The 21,342-nt window shown below is 45.9% G+C and overlaps 1 protein-coding gene across 1 annotated transcript in view; it reads right to left on the bottom strand.

Moving 5' to 3' along the window:
- Positions 1-21,342, bottom strand: part of AIPL1 (AIP like 1 HSP90 co-chaperone) — a 91,324-nt gene that overhangs the window by 26,681 nt on the left and 43,301 nt on the right. Inside the window, exon 3 of the mRNA XM_089683786.1 lies at positions 1,348-1,536. Coding sequence (XP_089539912.1) covers positions 1,348-1,536 — 189 coding nt within the window. The remainder of the gene's footprint in view (positions 1-1,347; positions 1,537-21,342) is intronic.

Consider the following 21,342-nt stretch of genomic DNA (forward strand, 5'->3'; position numbering starts at 1 on the left):
ATGTACTGCCATTCCAACCTACAATAAGCAACATTGGCTATGAAAATGGAAAATAATTGTTTTCATACTAGAGCCGTTTACTGTAACCCCATCTACTCTGATATGGTCAGGGGCAATATTTTATCAATGGCTGTCAACATTTGCAAAGGTAGCAATTGTCAATTAAGTGTCCATTTGGAACATCTTGATAAAAACATTTTTTTCACTAAAATGAAACATATATATTAATGTTCAAAAAAATGAGTTCAATAAGTAAAGATCTATAGTCACAGCACACACTTTCACTTTATAACATCAGCATGTAATAACAATACAAAGGTATTTTTGACAATCTAATATAAGACTTGCTTGAAAATGTTCCTTTTATGTTGTGAGTCCTGCCTGTCTGCTGGCTATCTCTTTCCACAACTTCATAGATTCCCTGCATGCTTTGCAGCTTCTCTTCTGCTGTTTACTGGGAGTTTCTAAGGACTACATATCCCATGGTACCTTGCTACCTGAAATCAGTGATTCCTGTACTGACTCCGACTCCCGAAACTCCTTCTCTCAGCACCTCTATAGTTCAGAAGGCAGGCTCTGTGAAATGTGTGACAAAGCAATGTCTACTCACAGGGCATAGTGAATGTGTGTCATGGAAGAAAGTAAATGTGTGTGGGTCTTAACAATGTAAGTTAAAGATCAATCAGAACAATGAGAGTAGGCTAGAAATTATTGAAATACAATCTGGAAATTAATATATGATAATAAAGTTTGACAATAGATACACTTTAAAGAGTATGCAAACCCAATATTACATATTCCTGATATGTGCCTGCTGTACCATGTACTTGATGGTATGAATAATGTATCCTGTTCTCTTAGTATTGCTTCCCTTGTGTGAAATCCCCGGTGTTCCAGTAAATCCCTCTGCTTTCCTATTAAAAACTGACCACACTAGGCATGAGTACCACATGGTCAGTTTTCTAGCTGTGCAGGAAACTCAGACTGCTTTCCTCCAATGACCAGGCTTGTGCTGACACGCCCCAACCCCCCCACCCTTCTGCGCAGCCATTCACTGGGAAGACTAATATGCTGCTGTTTCTCCTTCCCTAACTCTGTGAGCTCCTTATGCAGCTATGAACAGAGGGAATGTGATCACTTATAAAAATGGAAAAAGGTATTTATAATGTTTTTTTATATCTATACAAAATGTTTTGTGTTTCATTTCTAGAATGGTTTGTTTTACAAGGTGAAGGTTCAAATATACTTTGAATACAAATAGATAATTGCACATGATGCTGTCCTAATGTAGAAATTTAGGGAGCCAATCCTTTATACCAAAGTTCAAAGTTGTATGAATTAATTTACCTTCAAGAGTTCAATAACAAATATTAAAGGCTGAGGCTCTTTCTGCAGCTCATCCAGATCGTCATAACCCAATGTATGGTAGGCAAACATGTTCGCCAGCCCACATGTGTGTATGTGCCAGTCTGTTGGGTCCTTTCCTTCGGCTATACGTCGTAAACTTTTGGCAACAATTGGGTATAAACCAGTATGCTGTGAATAAAATACACATGTAAGTAGGTCATCCAAAAGAAAACTGAGTTATATGTTGTATAAACAATACTTTTAGGAAAACCAAATGTCATTTCTAAAGACCTTTTCTAAGGGCCTCTTCTCATTCGTATCTGATAATGTAATTGAAGGTGCCTGAATCTATTCACACTTACTCAAATACCTTAATAAAAGGTAGGTATACTCAAATGAAAAAAAAAAACAAATTGACTATTCATGTGTTTTTTCAAGGATTGTCATTCTGAGTATTTTTCTCCCAGCAGTGAATGGTCCAGAATTTTACAGGGAACAGAGTTTATGTAATAACATGGAAATGTTCTCTGCAACATTCTCCTTTAAGGAGATACTTCAACCAAAAGGGGAGTTTCCACTTGTTCTCCTCCTCCCCCTCCTCTTTAATTGGCACTTTTTTTTTGGGGGGGGGGTGTACCTGGTTTTAACAGGTACCGGCTCCCACGTCTGGTCAAATGCCTAGGCAGTCTGAGTGGAAGTTCGCCACCCCCTCCCTTATTCCCCTGCAGCCTTCTGGGACTAGTCCCAAAAGACTGTGGGACTATTCACAAAAAGCAGCATGGCTCGTTCATGCGCAGTGGGAAACCAGTGCCACAAGGCTTCACTGCCGGTTTCCCTTAGTTAAAATGCTGTCGCCTGGACCTAAAGCCAATTCAAGAATTGGCTCAGGTGAGGACAGTGCTGGATCCATGGACAGGTAAGTGTCCTTATATTATGTAGTGCTACCCCTGAAGGAGCTGCTTGTATGATGTCCCAGTTTCCCCTTACTTCGCCCTGCAGACAGGCACAGTGTATTTCTTCAGTCAAATACACACACTTCCAGTAGTTGTCTTCAATGACCAGTCTAGGGGATGTTTTGTTTTTGGAGTTTTATTGTAGAACATGGGGCTAGGGATAGGAAATTGTAGTAGGATACTTCAAAATTAGAACTATTCACATGGAGGACATCTAGCTGATCTCTTAGTTGAGCACTTTTGAAGTCTTAGTTGAAGCAGATAGCAGACTTCTCTTTACTTTGTAGCAACAAGTAGTTTAGGAGTGAGAAAAGTCCCTTTTGCATAGTAGTAGTTACAGGGCTTAGCTCCTCAGGTATAAGCCAGTTACGATGGACTGCGACAGCGCAAAGGTAAAATAGCTGAGCAAAATCCCTTTGCAGTAGCAACAATCAGACAAACTATTCAGTACACTAGCCAGTGTTCCCTTTTTCCAGACCCACGCTGACTATCAAGCACACAGAGTCCCCAAGTTCCTCAATGTCAGTACTCACAAGGTCCAAGGACAGAATGGTTGGCTTCTTCCAATCTTTCAAGCAAAACCCTCCAGTGATACCAAACAGAGCTTTGGCAGACAACTCCCCTCAGTCAGCTTACTGTAGAACCAGTGCCACCCTCTCTATCTTCAGGTCCTCAGGTCGATCCACCTGGCTCCAGCCTAACTGTTCAATCCTCTCCTAGGGAAGACACTAAACCCATGTGCTCCCAAAACATAAATGCCACTCCCAGCATGCAATGGATCTGCCTTCCCCTTCAATTGGCCTAGGCTGTATCAATATTCATGCTGTTCATTTACCTAGCCCCTTACCCATGTTCTGGAAGGCTCTCATAGCTTCCTGAAGGTGGGCAGAACAAACAAAGAGCACCAGAGCAACATGAGCAGACCTGACTAAATATTCACAGCACTCTGTTAAGCAGAATACCACACTGGTAAGCAGAGAAACACAACTATGCTTAACCTAAGTATACACATCCTAGCTCCTAACTAGGAGGGGGCTACAACTAAAAGTCAGCAATTACAGTATTTGTAGCTGCTGACTTTTAATTTTTTGGGGGGAACTGGAACTCCTCTTTGACCCTAGGTTTACATCTGTGCAGGTGCTGCTGCGGCGGATCCACACAAAAATCCGTGCAGCTGCACCACCCGCACAGAGAAATGCAGACCCACGGGCGGGTGCCATTAGTTCTAATGGCACACAGCCCGCACTGGAAAACAGAACCGTACAGGGAACGGAGGTTCCCTTGCAGGCTGCGTTTTCCATAGAAGTGCAGGGACTTCCTCCCTGCATGTCTCGGGCACGGGAGTCCATTCAAATTAATAAGCTCTCAAAACGCAAAATGCAGCCCGCAAGGCCGCATATATGTGAACCGGGGTTAAGTGTTGTGGACTTCAGTCAAGACCACTTGTCTTACAGTGAACAGAAAGATGTTTGTTCAAACATACATGGGTATCCCCCCCCCCCCCCGATCGCATTCTTACAGAGCTGTTATAGCATTTAGAAAGCACTTACATGATTGGTCAACAGTGTTCACAGACATTAGCAGCTTTGTCAGTATGACTGTTTTGGAATAGATCGCCAAGCATGGGATAGACAACAAACACAGGATAACTTATGACATATGTTCCCAGGTGGCCATATCATAAAACATTCTTTCCTTCTTTATTTTAGCTACTTTAAAAGGTCCTGGAAGGTTTATGACACAAGAGTGAACTACTTATTACCTCAAGCCTGTGTTATATTTTATTTGATAATCAGATTAATCTCTTTATCATAATTTCAGGGTGGCTTGATGGTGTACCATAAGGGGGTGTGTTCAGGGTCCCTTAGCTTTGTGTCATATAGCCCCATATACAGACCTTGCAACAATGAGTCTACAGATGACAGTCCCCGAGATAAAGTTAGCATTGCAGAGAGACATGTTTTTTTATTAAAATTAATTTTAAAAAAAAGCTGTATTTAGACATTAAAGAGGGATTCCAGTTGTGTGTGTGTGTGTATTTGTGCACGCAGGGGGTGATTTTAATTAGACGTGCGGTTCATTTTGTTCCGAATTAAAATTCTGACTACATTTTGGTATTCGGAGATTCAGATGTATCCAAATTTTTTAATTACATCAGCAATGAATTTAAACAAATCCAAAATAGCAACAAAATTTTGTCTGCAGTTTGAACTGAATTCGAATCGAATTCTAAAACAAATTTCAAATACAAAGATATTGCTGACTATTGCTGATGTCCTTCAAAGACTATGTGTATCAGTGTTAGAATATATTATTACTATTATTATTATACAGGATTTATATAGCGCCAACAGCTTGCGCAACACTTTACAAAATGAAGGTAGACATAACAGTTACAATACAATTTGGTACAAGAGGAAACAGAGGGCCCTGCTTGTTAGAGCTTACAATCTAGAATATAGCTGTCTTCCGAAATTCGAATTTCGAAAAGTATAGAATGGGATAAAACAGAAGAAAATATAGAAGAAGAGAAGAGAAAAGAATATAACGAAAAGAAAAGAAAAAGAAAATAGAACAGAATAGAAAAAAAAGAATAGATCTAAATATAATAGAATAAAATAGAAAGAACATAGCCATCTCCTGATATCTGAAGTTAAAAAAGAATAGAATAACACTGAATACAATAGAATGGAAAAGAAAAGAGTAAAACAGAACAGAATAGAGCAAAATAGAAATTAAAGGAATAGAATAGAAAATAAAGGAATAGAATAGAATAGAAAATGAACAATATAATTAAATAGAATAGAAAAGCACAGAATAGAGAAGAATAGAACAGAAAATAAAACAATAGAATAGAAAATAATAGAATGGGATAGAAAAAAATTGAATATATTAGTATATCATAAAAAAATATAACAGTCTTCCGAAATTTGAATTTCGAATAGAATTAGAACCAGTTATTCTTCACAATGAATTTAGATCGATTCTATATTTTTTAATTGAATTTTATTTTAATTTGATTTTAATTCGATTGAAATACTTCAAATCCATTGGAAAAATTTTAATCACGTTGAAAAAGAATAAACTAAACAAAACATATTTTGTTATGAATGCAACCAAATGAGTAATCTGACGAACTGAAACAAACCAAAAACGAAACATAACACACTTTTTCATTCTGCACATGTCTAATTTTAGTTGAAGTTAAATTGCTTCTTGTGTCTTCATTTTTGGGATTTTTCCTCACCATTTATCATCCATCATTAGTGGGTACAAGAGGTGGGGGGAAATTTCTGCAACACAAACAGCTTTAAAAGTTTCCAAATGGTCAGTCCGCCCCTGCATGTACTCCTTTCTCCAAGGCTTTCTGACACTCCTTTATGTACATTTTCCATAAAATAGAAAAGATAACGGAAGTATGTTTATTTCATGTGGCTGAGTTTTACATTTCAAAATGTTAAGTATCTCGGATTCTTTGTACTGCACAATCTACAGGATTTAAATACTAAATCAAGGTTGAACAAAATGGTATTCCATTGGCAGTATATTATTTTCCTGTGATTTATGGTGCTCAGTTGTCTATTGCATGTGCATAACTGAAAAGCTTTACAATTACGGTCATGCCTTTTACAATTTCTCTATCTTCTGTCTCATTTCTTTTATTCTAGTTTACAATAGAAAAAGTTTTAAAATTCAGAATGTTAGCTTACCATCAGTGGATTTTAAAGCTGAACTTCAGACACAAAAACCTTCACTGAAATGCATTTTTCAATAGTCAACAAGCTTATACTGTAAATCCACTTTGTGTGCGGCAAATGTAAGCTCAGTTATCACCTTGTAAAAGCAATGACGGATGAAGAATCACTTTTAAAAATGTAAATGTTTCCATCACATATGCTTTTTTTACAAACTAAAAGTTATCCCTTTGTCTGAGTCTACCAGAAGAACATTATTAAAACCAGCAACTGTTGGGACAATGAACACTTTGGTCAGACTACAACATAATGTATAGAGTGCAGGGGAAAGGAATAAGTAACATCAAAACAACAGTGTAGCATCAGGACGAGCCCCCCTGTTCACATCAGATTCCCCATCAGAGTTCCCCCTCCGAGTCCCCGGACTCCACCCTCTACATTAAAGTCTTCCCTCTTAAATGAGGATCCCCAGAGCACCCTCCCAACATCATGGTCCCCAGAGTAGCCCCCTTATATCAAAGGTCCCCAGAGTCACCCCCCTTACATCAGAGTCCTTAGAGTCTCCCCCCTTAAATCAGGGTTCCCAGGGTTCCTTTAGTCATATCTCAGGGTCCTCTGAGCCCCCCTTACATCAGGGTCATCAGAGCCACCCCCCCCCTTACAATAGGGTCCCCAGAACCACCCACCTTACATCAGGATCCCCAGAGTTTTTCCTCTAATATTAAGGTTTCCTAGAGTCACTCCCTAAACATCAGGGTCCCCCTCCTCCTTACATTAGGGTCTCAAGAACCATTTTTGAATTATAGGCAACAAGAACGAAGGATAAATAGAAGGGAGTGATTCTACAGCCGGTCACAGATATATTGAAATTAATCTTGCTCTTGCCGAACTGGCCAAATTTCAATTTATTTATGCGTAGGCTGGTTGTACTGAAGTCTAATTATCAATCAACTTCAGTACAACTAGCCTGTTGAGTCTTTTCATACGATTATTGCCATAGGCTGTAGCTGGTGGCAGTAATCATTGTATTCTGATGGTAGGGAAACCTCACCTGTCAGAATACAGTAGCACAGCGACAAGGATTCCCCCATCAACTCTGAATGTGTTGGTGGGGAAATCAAGCTATTTTCTTTCCTTAAAAGAAATGATCAGTCTAAAAATCGAATGGTAGTTGTATTGTAACACTGAGAGACAGAAGAGCAACAAAAAATGCAAAAGAAATGCATGTCTAACAAATTATGCACTGATTTCCATGTTCATGAGGGAAATAAGTATTTGATCCCCTTCACAAAACATGATTTAGTACTTGGTGGCAAATCCCTTGTTGGCAATCACAGAGGTCAGACATTTCCTGTAGTTGGCCACCAGGTTTGCACACATCTCAGGAGGGATTTTGGCCCACTCCTCTTGGCAGATCTTGTCCAAGTCATTAAGGTTTGGTGGCTGACGTTTGGCAACTTGAACTTTCAGCTCCCTCTACAGATTTTCAATTGGATTAGGGTCTGGAGACTGGCTAGGCCACTTCAGGACCTTAATGTGCTTCTTCTTGAGCCAATCCTTTGTTGCCTTGGCCGTGTGTTTTGGGTTATTGTCATGCTGGAACACCTATCCACGACCCATTTTCAATGCCCTGGCTGAGGGAAGAAGGTTCTCACCCAAGATTTGACTGTACATTGCTCTGTCCATCGTCCCTTTGATGCGGTGCAGTTGTCATGTCCCCTTAGCAGAAAAACACCCCCAAAGCAGAATGTTTCCACCACCATGTTTGACAGTTGGGATGGTGTTTTTGGGGTCATAGGCAGCATTCCTCCTCCTCCAAACACGGTGAGTTGAGTTGATGCCAAAGAGGTCGATTTTGGTCTCATCTGACCACATCACTTTCAACCAGTCCTCCTCTGCATCATTCAGATGTTCAGTGGCAAACTTCAGACAGGCCTGGACATGTGTTTCCTTCACTGTATATATGTATATATATATATATATATATATATATATATATGTATATATATATACAATTTTGCATTTCCAGGTAGGGAGCCAGCGCCCGGTGATTGTCGAGCATTTCCGACGGGGAGGAGAACTTTATGTAATACAGTTCTCCCTGTCAGCTCGTGCACACTGCTTGTGTGATTACAGTGAAAGCAGTGTGATTACAGTGAAGCACACAGCACACAGTAAACCCTTTGATTGCCCCACATGTTAACCCCTTCCTGCCCAGTGCCATACAATGTCAGTGCTTTATTTTTAGCACTGACCACTATATTGGTGTCAATGGGGATGTCAGTGACACCAAGTCAGTTCCCCCCAGTATCAGAATGCCTGCTGCAGTCCTGCTCTAAGTCGCTGATCGCCGTCATTACTAGTAAAAATTAAAAGAAAAATTCCAGTATATATACCGCCATATGTAAACACTATAACTTTCTCGTAAACCAATTAATTTACACGTATTGGAATTTTTTTTAGCAAAGACATGTAGCAGAATACATTATGGCCTAAATTTATAAAGAAATTAGATTTTTAAAAATTTTTTACTGGAAATGTTTAATAGCAAAAAGTCAAAAGCATAGTTTTTCTTCTCAAAATTGTCATTTTTTTATAGCGCAAAAAAACAAAAACCGCACAGGTGATCAAATACCACCGAAAGAAAGCTCAATTTGTGGGAAAAAAAGGACATAAATTTAATGTAAGCCCTGGGCCCTTTGAGAACGGCCATCGCACGAAACGCGTCAGTGGGGCTACAGCACATGGACATCTAGCCACCACATGTGGCCAACTATTGTATGGTCAGTAACACTTGTTATTCCACTTTATCTTGACAATAAACCTATGTCAAACAACATCACACTATGTGGCGTCCCTAATTGGGCTCTCTTTGAGAGCACCATCTCCCACAGTGCCTAGTTGGACCAAGGACACCTTTGACGCCCATACTGTTTGATGAACCCTGGTAACTGCTGATCACGGTGAGACAGAGGATGATGTAGAGTGCGACCTGACCAGAACCTTGATGCCTGAGATGTTTTGAAGATTATATCTCTCTACATGCGTATTTTATACGCACTTCTGGTGAGTGCGCAATCTATTTGTTTCTAGGATTTTTCACCTCCCTCACAGCAACTGATTTGGGAACGTGGACTATTGTGTGCTTTATCATCACCAATTGAATAACGCACTGTGTACTATTGTATTCCATTTTCGTTTTTCTGTCCTGCCTTTGTATATAACCATAGGACATTTTTACTGATTATTTATATTTATTTTTACTGAGTATTCATTTTTGTGTTTTGATTCAAGCGCTGCACCTATCCCTCTCTTTTCTCTATTGTTTACTGAAAGGTTGGTTGGTTACCTTTTTTTGGCGTTCTAGCGGCTTATGAAGACTTTTCTGTAGCACTCGCTATCCCTTTTATACCTATAAATTTAATTTGGGTGCAGCGTTGCATGACCGCACAATTGTCAGTTAAAGTAAAGCAGCGCCGTAAAGCAAAAAAAATGGCCTGGTCAGGAAGGGGGGCAAATCCTCAGGAGGGCAAGTGGTTAAAAAAGCACCTACTGCCTCAACGTGCATTTTTTATGTGTTTTTGATGCTTCTGTGATGCTTCTTTGAAGCTTTAATGAACCTTAGCAAATGCCCTGCGTGTTGAGGAGAAGGTTAGTAAATGTCCTTGTTTAGTAGATTCCCCGCTCAGTAATACCCCAGCTCTGCTGATGCTCCACTCAGTGATAACTTCAGCTCTCTCTGGTTTGCTAATCCTTCTCTCTCTCTGGTCCCCACTCACCTCCCACTATCTTGCTTCTATGCTGCGCACCACATATGACATTTGCTAGTTTCTTCCACTCCAGTCCCCCAGCTCTGCTGACCCTCCACTTCTCAGTCCTCGCTCTCTGGTCCCCAGTCACCTGCTGCTATAGCGTTGCACACCATGCGTGCCATCTGCTAGTTACTCCGCTTTGGTCCACACTCTGCTCACCTTTCTGCTGCTCCATCCTGTACACCAAATATGATGTCTGCACCAGACACGTCTAGAATATATACGCATGAACCGGAAGTGACTGCTGATGAAATCTTTCCGGTTCGCTTGTTGGTTTCCCTGTGCATTCTGGGATATCTCATACCTCCAATACCTCCAAAGTAATAAGCCCCTCAAAGGCTGCAGGTGTTGTTAGCGAGTGTTGTGCTGGACTTCAGTGGAAGCTTTGGAGATGCGACATAGGATCACATTTTTGAAGCAAAGCAAATTCAACAGTGTGAACAGGACTGTAAGAAAAGCATTTTATTTAGTGATAGGGGCTTTGACTGGCATTCAGTGTGCTTTAAAAAGCATGTGACGTGCCACATTTTGAAGCAAGTGTAAACAAGCCCTTACTCCAAAGTAATAGATTGTAATAGGCTTTTTATTAGGATGTACTTGAATGTGGGTGTGTCGTTGAGAACATAAAATATATCTGTACTCAAGAACAAAAATATCACATGAAGATATTTACGAGTCCTTAGATTGGTGGCTGCATTAATTTGATTATGTCAACCATTTTCTGTCAAATAAATGTTGACCCCCTTATAGAAAACTTGTGTCCTTGTAATGTCCTGTGCACAAAAAACTGAAATCTCAAGCAATGTTAACAGTCTTCCCTACTCTTGTCTGCAAACTACAGAACACCTTCCCTTTATGTAGTAAAGATGAGATAAGGGGGACGTGTTATAGTTCATATCAGGAGTTCATTGAAGTTTGTATCATGGCTGCTCCTCCTTGGATACATTACAGCTAGTACACATTGTCACCCGAAGACACCTTAAAACAGGAAGCGTATTACTGCCAGAATCAGTAGTAATGGAAAGAGAAAGTTAAAGTGAATGCAAAGGAAAGAAAGAGACTGCAGCCACCCCATCTAAGGAATGGTAAGCTGTAATATATACAATTTTTGTTTTTAAGTTTAGGAACACTTTCATTCAGACTGCTAACAGTCAGGAACATACTTCACTAACCAGTGGGCTCATTGACCACTTGCCCTCCTGAGGATTTACCCCCCTTCCTGACCAGGCCATTTTTTGTGATATGGCGCTGCGTTACTTTAACTGACAATTGCGCGGTCATGCAATGCTGCACCCAAATTAAATTTACATCCTTTTACATCCACAAATAGAACTTTCTTTCTGTGGTATTTAATCACCTGTGCATTTTTTACTTTTTGCGCTATAAACTAAAAAACACCAACAATTTTGAAAAAAAAAAACTATATTTTTAACGTTTTGCTATTAAACATGTCCAGTAACAGAATTGAAAAAATTTAATTTCATCATAAATTTAGGCCAAAATGTATTCTGCTACATATCTTTGCTAAAAAAAAATGGCGGTTTAGATACTGGAATTTCTTTTTTTGTGTTAAATAGTAATGGCGGCAATCAGCGACTTATAGCGGGACTGCGGTGGGCATTCTGACACTGGGGGATACTGACTTGGTGACATCCCCAGTGACACGAATACAGTGATCAGTGCTAATAAAAAGCACTGACACTGTACTAATGGCATTGGGCAGGAAGGGGTTAACATCTGAGGTGATCAAATGGTTAACTCTGTGCTGTTTCACTATGTTAGCTGTGTGTTCTTCCCTGTAAGCACAATGCTCTGTATGGCTGTGCTATGCAGAGCCATACAAAGCAGTGTCCAGGAGCTGACAGGGGAGAGAGCTGTGTTGTTTATACAAAGGTCTCTCCCCCATCGGAGATGGGTGAGAATGGGTGTGCGCCCCCTACCCGAAACTGCAAAATCACATATATATACATGATTTTCCACACCCGTGCTGCCCTGTAGCAGTAGCATGGAACCGGTTAAAGCCAGCCATAGACAGTTTGAATATCGACCAGTTCAGCAGGGACCAGCTGAGATGCCATGTATGCGCAGGCTGAATGTACCCATGCTAGTGAATCGATGGTGGGTAAAACCAGCCTGTCGGACTTCACATGCCATTATTGCTAGTGGCTATTATAGCCACTAGCAGTAAGCACTGTATTCTTCCACAGGAGCAACACTATGACTCAGCAGGAGGGATTCCACCATCAACACAGTCTGTGTTAATGGGGGAATCTAGCAATTTTCTGTCCTGCAACCAGAAAATTGCTCCATCTATGGCCGGCTTTATAGTCTTTCAGCAGTTGTTCAGTTGATCAACCTGATCACAAAACTGCAGCATATCAAGCATAAGACATGGGAAAATCACATTAAAGGTGTATGAACATAATTAAAACCTAAACTCGCTGAAAATACAAGATATCCAGCCTCTAACATAATTTTATCATTCTACTCCAACTTTATTTAGAGATGACAGACCCACTTTTGTATATTTCAAGCAAACTGCCAGAAAAAACCTGAATTGAGCAATATTTTGCTATCTACACCATTAAATGCAGATATATTGTCAGTGTAATTAAACATGCCATCAAGGTGAAAAGAAGATAACATTTGTGGATGTCCTGGCCAATTATTCTGAGCCGAGAGTCATGTAGAAGATTCATTCAGTAAGTAAAACAAATGAAAAATGAAAGGTGCTCATACACAGAGGAAGATTGCCGTACTGCACAACAACAGCATACCTAATATATCTGGCATGGTGGATCATTTTTTTAACTGCCCCCTGCTCATACATCAAAATTATTTTAAGTATTGATCATGAAATGAACTACTATAGGGTTGATCAGCTCTGCAGAGAAACCAATCAGTTTCCAGGTTTTTTGGTCAAAACTTAATTGAACGCGAGAAGCTGATTGGCTACCATGCAGAGCTGTACCAGATTTTGCTTTCTCCAATTTTAGTAAATCAACCCCCAAGTGTGCTTGGGGTATGAGCTGAAATAGCTGGAGGGCAGACGGCAGCAGTTGTAACCCTAGGTTCACACCTAAGCGTTTTCCACAGAGTTTTGTAGAAACACACTACAGTCTATTTAACATGATTTCTTATGGGACAGGTTCACATCTCCGCATTTTCACCCGGAGCGTTTTGTGGAAAGGGTCAGGGACTTTTTTAAACGCAAAAAGTTGCGTTTTTGGTTCTATAGACTTCAATGGAAACGCTGCAGAAAAGCATGTAGTTCGTATTTGCTGCGTTTTTGACACATTTTTTATGCATTTTTTTATGTGTTTTGCATTTTAAATCTGCCTAGCAACAAGAAACACATCAAAACTGCGTAAATTGCATGTGCAAAACGCACTGCAGAAACGAATCAAACGCAAACTGCATAGGTGTGAACCTGGCCTAAGTACAGTTTAAATTTTATACAGATATGCTGAACATACAATGTGCCTAATGTGCAGGAGCTCAAAAACGCTACCCCCTGCATAGTTACTATTATTGCAAAATAGTTAGGGTGGGCTCATTGATGGTATCCAGTAGAGATGAGCGAATCGAACTTGGCGAAGTGGAATTCGTTTCGAAGATTAGGAAAAATTCGAATCCGAAAATTAGCAGACTTCGGATGCGCGAATCGAAATTTTCCAAAAATGGCGGCGACATGTGTGGCGACGGAGCGGGGATCTCTGGGAAGGCGCGCAGACAAGGCGCGCTGACACATAATGCATTCATTCATGACATGTGATCGCATTAGCCAATCAGCAGCCAGCCAGCCAGCCAGCACTGTGTAATGGTCGAGCTATAAATTGCGGCCATCTTAGAATTCTCCATTAGCCTCCGGTCATTCAAGAGAGACAGACCTCTCTGTATTAGGGACAGAGTTAGGGCCAAAGAGACTTTAGGGCCACAGAATCGTTACTTAGGGACACAGAATTGTTACTCAGGGACACAGAATTGTTACTCAGGGACACAGAACTGTTACTCAGGGACAGACACAGAATTGTTACTGAGGGACACAGAATTGTTACTCAGGGACACAGAATTGTTACTCAGGGACACAGAATTGTTACTCAGGGACACAGAACTGTTACTCAGGGACACAGAATTGTTACTCAGGGACAGACACAGAATTGTTACTGAGGGACACAGAATTGTTACTGAGGGACACAGAATTGTTACTGAGGGACACAGAATTGTTACTCAGGGACAGACACAGAATTGTTACTGAGGGACACAGAATTGTTACTGAGGGACACAGAATTGTTACTGAGGGACACAGAATTGTTACTCAGGGACACAGAATTGTTACTCAGGGACACAGAACTGTTACTCAGGGACACAGAATTGTTACTCAGGGACACAGAACTGTTACTCAGGGACACAGAATTGTTACTCAGGGACAGACACAGAATTGTTACTGAGGGACACAGAATTGTTACTGAGGGACACAGAATTGTTACTCAGGGACACAGAATTGTTACTCAGGGACACAGAACTGTTACTCAGGGACACAGAATTGTTACTCAGGGACACAGAACTGTTACTCAGGGACACAGAATTGTTACTCAGGGACAGACACAGATTTGTTACTGAGGGACACAGAATTGTTACTGAGGGACACAGAATTGTTACTCAGGGACAGACACAGAATTGTTACTGAGGGACACAGAATTGTTACTGAGGGACACAGAATTGTTACTCGGGGACACAGAATTGTTACTCAGGGACACAGAATTGTTACTCAGGGACACAGAATCGTTACTGAGGGACACAGAATCGTTACTCAGGGACACAGAATTGTTACTCAGGGACACAGAATCGTTACTCAGGGACACGGAATCGTTACTCAGGGACACAGAATCCTTACTCAGGGACACAGAATTGTTACTCAGGGACACAGAATCGTTACTCAGGGACACAGAATCGTTGAATTAAAGAGTATGTCAGACAACACACAGAGGAGTGGCAGAGGAGACAATGTTTCAGGAGCGAGCAGACGTGGCAGCAGAGGAAGGGGTCGAGGCAGCACTAGTCGCAGCCAGAGGCCAGTGCTCCCGGTGTCATCCAGCGGTCGTGTCTCCACCGACAACCCTGCCGTCATCGATTGGTTGGCTCGGTCGTCTTCCTCTTCCCAGGTCACCTCTGACACCTACAGCCAACGGTCGGTGGGTACGTCAGACACAACCGTTAGTTGGCATGGCCCGGGAGCAAGCCCACTGAAATCACGTGTCCTCTACCTGCCCCTGTCCTTTGGTGTTCCCTCACCAAGCGAAGTATCGCATGCTGTGGGCTCAGCCCCACTGTACAGTGAGGAAGAGCTAACAGAGGGCGGTCAGGAACGGGGGGAGACATCCGCCTCTACAGCAGCCAGGCGAAGAAGTACTGGCGAGGAGAGTGGCTCGGTAGCCGGTCTAGAGACAGGTCTGTCTCCTGACCCACACGCAGCCGAGGGGGCTAGTAGTGAGGCGGAGACCCTAATTGATGATGATGAGGCTGATCGCACTTGGCAGCCTCGTCGTCATCAGGCTATTGCTTCCGCATCATCAGGAGAAGAGGGTGCCAGCTTGGCAGCGAGCAAAACAGTCGGTGGGTTGCCCAGGAGGCAGCAGGGTCGCAGCAGTGTCAGTGGAGGCAAACGGCCACGGAGTAGAGCACCAGCTCCACTGCAGCCTACCACCACGGCCAGTAGTGGTGCCGGTGTGCATGGAGGAAGTAGCAGTCAGCCAGTGAGGAGTAGCGGGGGCAAAGTTTCCTACTCGGCGGTGTGGCAATTTTTCGTCAAGCCGCCTGAGGAAGTAAACGTAGCCGTATGTCGACTATGTGGCCAGAAAGTCAAGCGTGGCCAGGGGGCCCATGTCTCCATCGCCACACTCTGCCATGTGCCACTTTCAGGTCTCCTCACACTGCTGGTGGGTTCCATTTTGTCATAGGGTGCTGGCAGATTACGGGCCTCCCATTGCTGCTGCCAGGCCCGTAATCTGTCATGGGCCCCTGTACCGCCTCCTCATGCTGCTGCCAGGCCCGTAATCTGTCATGGGTCCCTGTACGGCCTCCCATTGCTGCTGTCTCCATCGCCACACTCTGCCATGTGCCACTTTCAGGTCTCCTCACACTGCTGGTGGGTTCCATTTTGTCATAGGGTGCTGGCAGATTACGGGCCTCCCATTGCTGCTGCCAGGCCCGTAATCTGTCATGGGCCCCTGTACCGCCTCCTCATGCTGCTGCCAGGCCCGTAATCTGTCATGGGTCCCTGTACGTCCTCCCATTGCTGCTGTCTCCATCGCCACACTCTGCCATGTGCCACTTTCAGGTCTCCTCACACTGCTGGTGGGTTCCATTTTGTCATAGGGTGCTGGCAGATTACGGGCCTCCCATTGCTGCTGCCAGGCCCGTAATCTGTCATGGGCCCCTGTACCACCTCCTCATGCTGCTGCCAGGTCCAGAGTGTGTCATGGGTCCCTGTACGGCCTCCCATTGCTGCTGTCTCCATCGCCACACTCTGCCATGTGCCACTTTCAGGTCTCCTCACACTGCTGGTGGGTTCCATTTTGTCATAGGGTGCTGGCAGATTACGGGCCTCCCATTGCTGCTGCCAGGCCCGTAATCTGCCATGGGCCCCCGTACCGACTCCTCATGCTGCTGCCAGGCCCGTAATCTGCCATGGGCCCCCGTACCGACTCCTCATGCTGCTGCCAGGCCCGTAATCTGTCATGGGCCCCTGTACCGCCTCCTCATGCTGCTGCCAGGTCCAGAGTCTCTCATGGATCCCTGTACGGCCTCCCATTGCTGCTGTCTCCATCGCCACACTCTGCCATGTGCCACTTTCAGGTCTCCTCACACTGCTGGTGGGTTCCATTTTGTCATAGGGTGCTGGCAGATTACGGGCCTCCCATTGCTGCTGCCAGGCCCGTAATCTGCCATGGGCCCCCGTACCGCCTCCTCATGCTGCTGCCAGGTCCAGAGTGTCTCATGGGTCCCTGTACGGCCTCCCATTGCTGCTGTCTCCATCGCCACACTCTGCCATGTGCCACTTTCAGGTCTCCTCACACTGCTGGTGGGTTCCATTTTGTCATAGGGTGCTGGCAGATTACGGGCCTCCCATTGCTGCTGCCAGGCCCGTAATCTGTCATGGGCCCCTGTACCGCCTCCTCATGCTGCTGCCAGGCCCGTAATCTGTCATGGGTCCCTGTACGGCCTCCCATTGCTGCTGTCTCCATCGCCACACTCTGCCATGTGCCACTTTCAGGTCTCCTCACACTGCTGGTGGGTTCCATTTTGTCATAGGGTGCTGGCAGATTACGGGCCTCCCATTGCTGCTGCCAGGCCCATAATCTGTCATGGGCCCCTGTACCGCCTCCTCATGCTGCTGCCAGGTCCAGAGTGTCTCATGGGTCCCTGTACGGCCTCCCATTGCTGCTGTCTCCATCGCCACACTCTGCCATGTGCCACTTTCAGGTCTCCTCACACTGCTGGTGGGTTCCATTTTGTCATAGGGTGCTGGCAGATTACGGGCCTCCCATTGCTGCTGCCAGGCCCGTAATCTGCCATGGGCCCCCGTACCGACTCCTCATGCTGCTGCCAGGCCCGTAATCTGCCATGGGCCCCCGTACCGACTCCTCATGCTGCTGCCAGGCCAGTAATCTGTCATGGGCCCCTGTACCGCCTCCTCATGCTGCTGCCAGGTCCAGAGTCTCTCATGGATCCCTGTACGGCCTCCCATTGCTGCTGTCTCCATCGCCACACTCTGCCATGTGCCACTTTCAGGTCTCCTCACACTGCTGGTGGGTTCCATTTTGTCATAGGGTGCTGGCAGATTACGGGCCTCCCATTGCTGCTGCCAGGCCCGTAATCTGCCATGGGCCCCCGTACCGCCTCCTCATGCTGCTGCCAGGTCCAGAGTGTCTCATGGGTCCCTGTACGGCCTCCCATTGCTGCTGTCTCCATCGCCACACTCTGCCATGTGCCACTTTCAGGTCTCCTCACACTGCTGGTGGGTTCCATTTTGTCATAGGGTGCTGGCAGATTACGGGCCTCCCATTGTTGCTGCCAGGCCCGTAATCTGCCATGGGCCCCCGTACCGACTCCTCATGCTGCTGCCAGGCCCGTAATCTGTCATGGGCCCCTGTACCGCCTCCTCATGCTGCTGCCAGGTCCAGAGTGTCTCATGGGTCCCTGTACGGCCTCCCATTGCTGCTGTCTCCATTGCCACACTCTGCCATGTGCCACTTTCAGGTCTCCTCACACTGCTGGTGGGTTCCATTTTGTCATAGGGTGCTGGCAGATTACGGGCCTCCCATTGCTGCTGCCAGGCCCATAATCTGCCATGGGCCCCTGTACCGCCTCCTCATGCTGCTGCCAGGTCCAGAGTGTGACATGGGTCCCTGTACGGCCTCCCATTGCTGCTGTCTCCATCGCCACACTCTGCCATGTGCCACTTTCAGGTCTCCTCACACTGCTGGTGGGTTCCATTTTGTCATAGGGTGCTGGCAGATTACGGGCCTCCCATTGCTGCTGCCAGGCCCGTAATCTGTCATGGGCCCCTGTACCGCCTCCTCATGCTGCTGCCAGGCCCGTAATCTGTCATGGGTCCCTGTACGGCCTCCCATTGCTGCTGTCTCCATCGCCACACTCTGCCATGTGCCACTTTCAGGTCTCCTCACACTGCTGGTGGGTTCCATTTTGTCATACGGTGCTGGCAGATTACGGGCCTCCCATTGCTGCTGCCAGGCCCGTAATCTGTCATGGGCCCCTGTACCGCCTCCTCATGCTGCTGCCAGGCCCGTAATCTGTCATGGGTCCCTGTACGGCCTCCCATTGCTGCTGTCTCCATCGCCACACTCTGCCATGTGCCACTTTCAGGTCTCCTCACACTGCTGGTGGGTTACATTTTGTCATAGGGTGCTGGCAGATTACGGGCCTCCCATTGCTGCTGCCAGGCCCGTAATCTGCCATGGGCCCCCGTACCGCCTCCTCATGCTGCTGCCAGGTCCAGAGTGTCTCATGGGTCCCTGTACGGCCTCCCATTGCTGCTGTCTCCATCGCCACACTCTGCCATGTGCCACTTTCAGGTCTCCTCACACTGCTGGTGGGTTCCATTTTGTCATAGGGTGCTGGCAGATTACGGGCCTCCCATTGCTGCTGCCAGGCCCGTAATCTGCCATGGGCCCCCGTACCGACTCCTCATGCTGCTGCCAGGTCCAGAGTGTCTCATGGGTCCCTGTACGGCCTCCCATTGCTGCTGTCTCCATCGCCACACTCTGCCATGTGCCACTTTCAGGTCTCCTCACACTGCTGGTGGGTTCCATTTTGTCATAGGGTGCTGGCAGATTACGGGCCTCCCATTGCTGCTGCCAGGCCCGTATTTGCCATGGGCCCCCGTACCGACTCCTCATGCTGCTGCCAGGCCCGTAATCTGTCATGGGCCCCTGTACCGCCTCCTCATGCTGCTGCCAGGTCCAGAGTGTCTCATGGGTCCCTGTACGGCCTCCCATTGCTGCTGTCTCCATCGCCACACTCTGCCATGTGCCACTTTCAGGTCTCCTCACACTGCTGGTGGGTTCCATTTTGTCATAGGGTGCTAGCAGATTACGGGCCTCCCATTGCTGCTGCCAGGCCCGTAATCTGCCATGGGCCCCCGTACCACTTCCTCATGCTGCTGCCAGGTCCAGAGTGTCTCATGGGTCCCTGTACGGCCTCCCATTGCTGCTGTCTCCATCGCCACACTCTGCCATGTGCCACTTTCAGGTCTCCTCACACTGCTGGTGGGTTCCATTTTGTCATAGGGTGCTGGCAGATTACGGGCCTCCCATTGCTGCTGCCAGGCCCGTAATTGCCATGGGCCCCCGTACCGACTCCTCATGCTGCTGCCAGGCCCGTAATCTGTCATGGGCCCCTGTACCGCCTCCTCATGCTGCTGCCAGGTCCAGAGTCTCTCATGGGTCCCTGTACGGCCTCCCATTGCTGCTGTCTCCATCGCCACACTCTGCCATGTGCCACTTTCAGGTCTCCTCACACTGCTGGTGGGTTCCATTTTGTCATAGGGTGCTGGCAGATTACGGGCCTCCCATTGCTGCTGCCAGGCCCGTAATTTGCCTTGGGCCCCCGTACCGCCTCCTCATGCTGCTGCCAGGTCCAGAGTGTCTCATGGGTCCCTGTACGGCCTCCCATTGCTGCTGTCTCCATCGCCACACTCTGCCATGTGCCACTTTCAGGTCTCCTCACACTGCTGGTGGGTTCCATTTTGTCATAGGGTGCTGGCAGATTACGGGCCTCCCATTGCTGCTGCCAGGCCCGTAATCTGCCATGGGCCCCCGTACCGACTCCTCATGCTGCTGCCAGGCCCGTAATCTGTCATGGGCCCCTGTACCGCCTCCTCATGCTGCTGCCAGGTCCAGAGTGTCTCATGGGTCCCTGTACGGCCTCCCATTGCTGCTGTCTCCATCGCCACACTCTGCCATGTGCCACTTTCAGGTCTCCTCACACTGCTGGTGGGTTCCATTTTGTCATAGGGTGCTGGCAGATTACGGGCCTCCCATTGCTGCTGCCAGGCCCGTAATCTGCCATGGGCCCCCTTACTGACTCCTCATGCTGCTGCCAGGCCCATAATCTGTCATGGGCCCCTGTACCGCCTCCTCATGCTGCTGCCAGGTCCAGAGTGTGTCATGGGTCCCTGTACGGCCTCCCATTGCTGCTGTCTCCATCGCCACACTCTGCCATGTGCCACTTTCAGGTCTCCTCACACTGCTGGTGGGTTCCATTTTGTCATAGGGTGCTGTATGGCCTCCCATTGCTGCTGCCTCCTCCGCCACACTGTGGCTCCACACTCTGGTTTTGGCCCCGTGACTGCCCAAATAAGTGAAGTGTGCGGTGATTCTAAGATCGACGGCACTCATCTGCATGTCATACTGACTGACAGTATTATTTCTCTTCCCCAGCAGACTCCAAGGGCATTTAAATTAAAGGTACAGTGTTCTGCACTAATATAAAGGCTCTCTGAAGCCTAGAAACACCCTTTTTATAAGTTAAATTCGCAGCGAATATATTCGACTCGAATCAAATTTATTCCGCGAATTGGCCGAATCAGCTGAATCGAATTTTTGAATACTTCGCTCATCTCTAGTATCCAGAAGAAAAAATGTGGTGTGAAACCTTGAAGGCATAGCCAATAATGTAGGTTTAGATTCATGGGGCATGGCATGTAGTGTGGGAGTATAATAAGTAGAGATGAGCGAATCGAACCAGGCGAAGTGGAATTCGATTCGAATTTCAGGAAAAATTCGGATTTTTCCCGATCAGGCGGCAAAAGTGTCCCTGCAGAGAGCTCCGCTATTTCTGACAGTTCTCTGACAGTTCCTTCACATGTACAGCGGTTGAAACATTGTATCTATTTGTTTCCATTTAGGATACAGATGTTTTTATTCGGAAACAGATACAATGTTTCAACCGCTGTAAATGTGAAAGTCAGAGAACTGTCAGAAATAGAGGAGCTCTGCAGATACACTTTTT

Source organism: Staurois parvus, unplaced genomic scaffold, assembly GCF_062004578.1.
Source record: "Staurois parvus isolate SC_StPar_1 unplaced genomic scaffold, SC_StPar_1.0 ptg000321l, whole genome shotgun sequence".
In the NCBI taxonomy this organism is placed as follows: Eukaryota; Metazoa; Chordata; class Amphibia; order Anura; family Ranidae; genus Staurois; species Staurois parvus.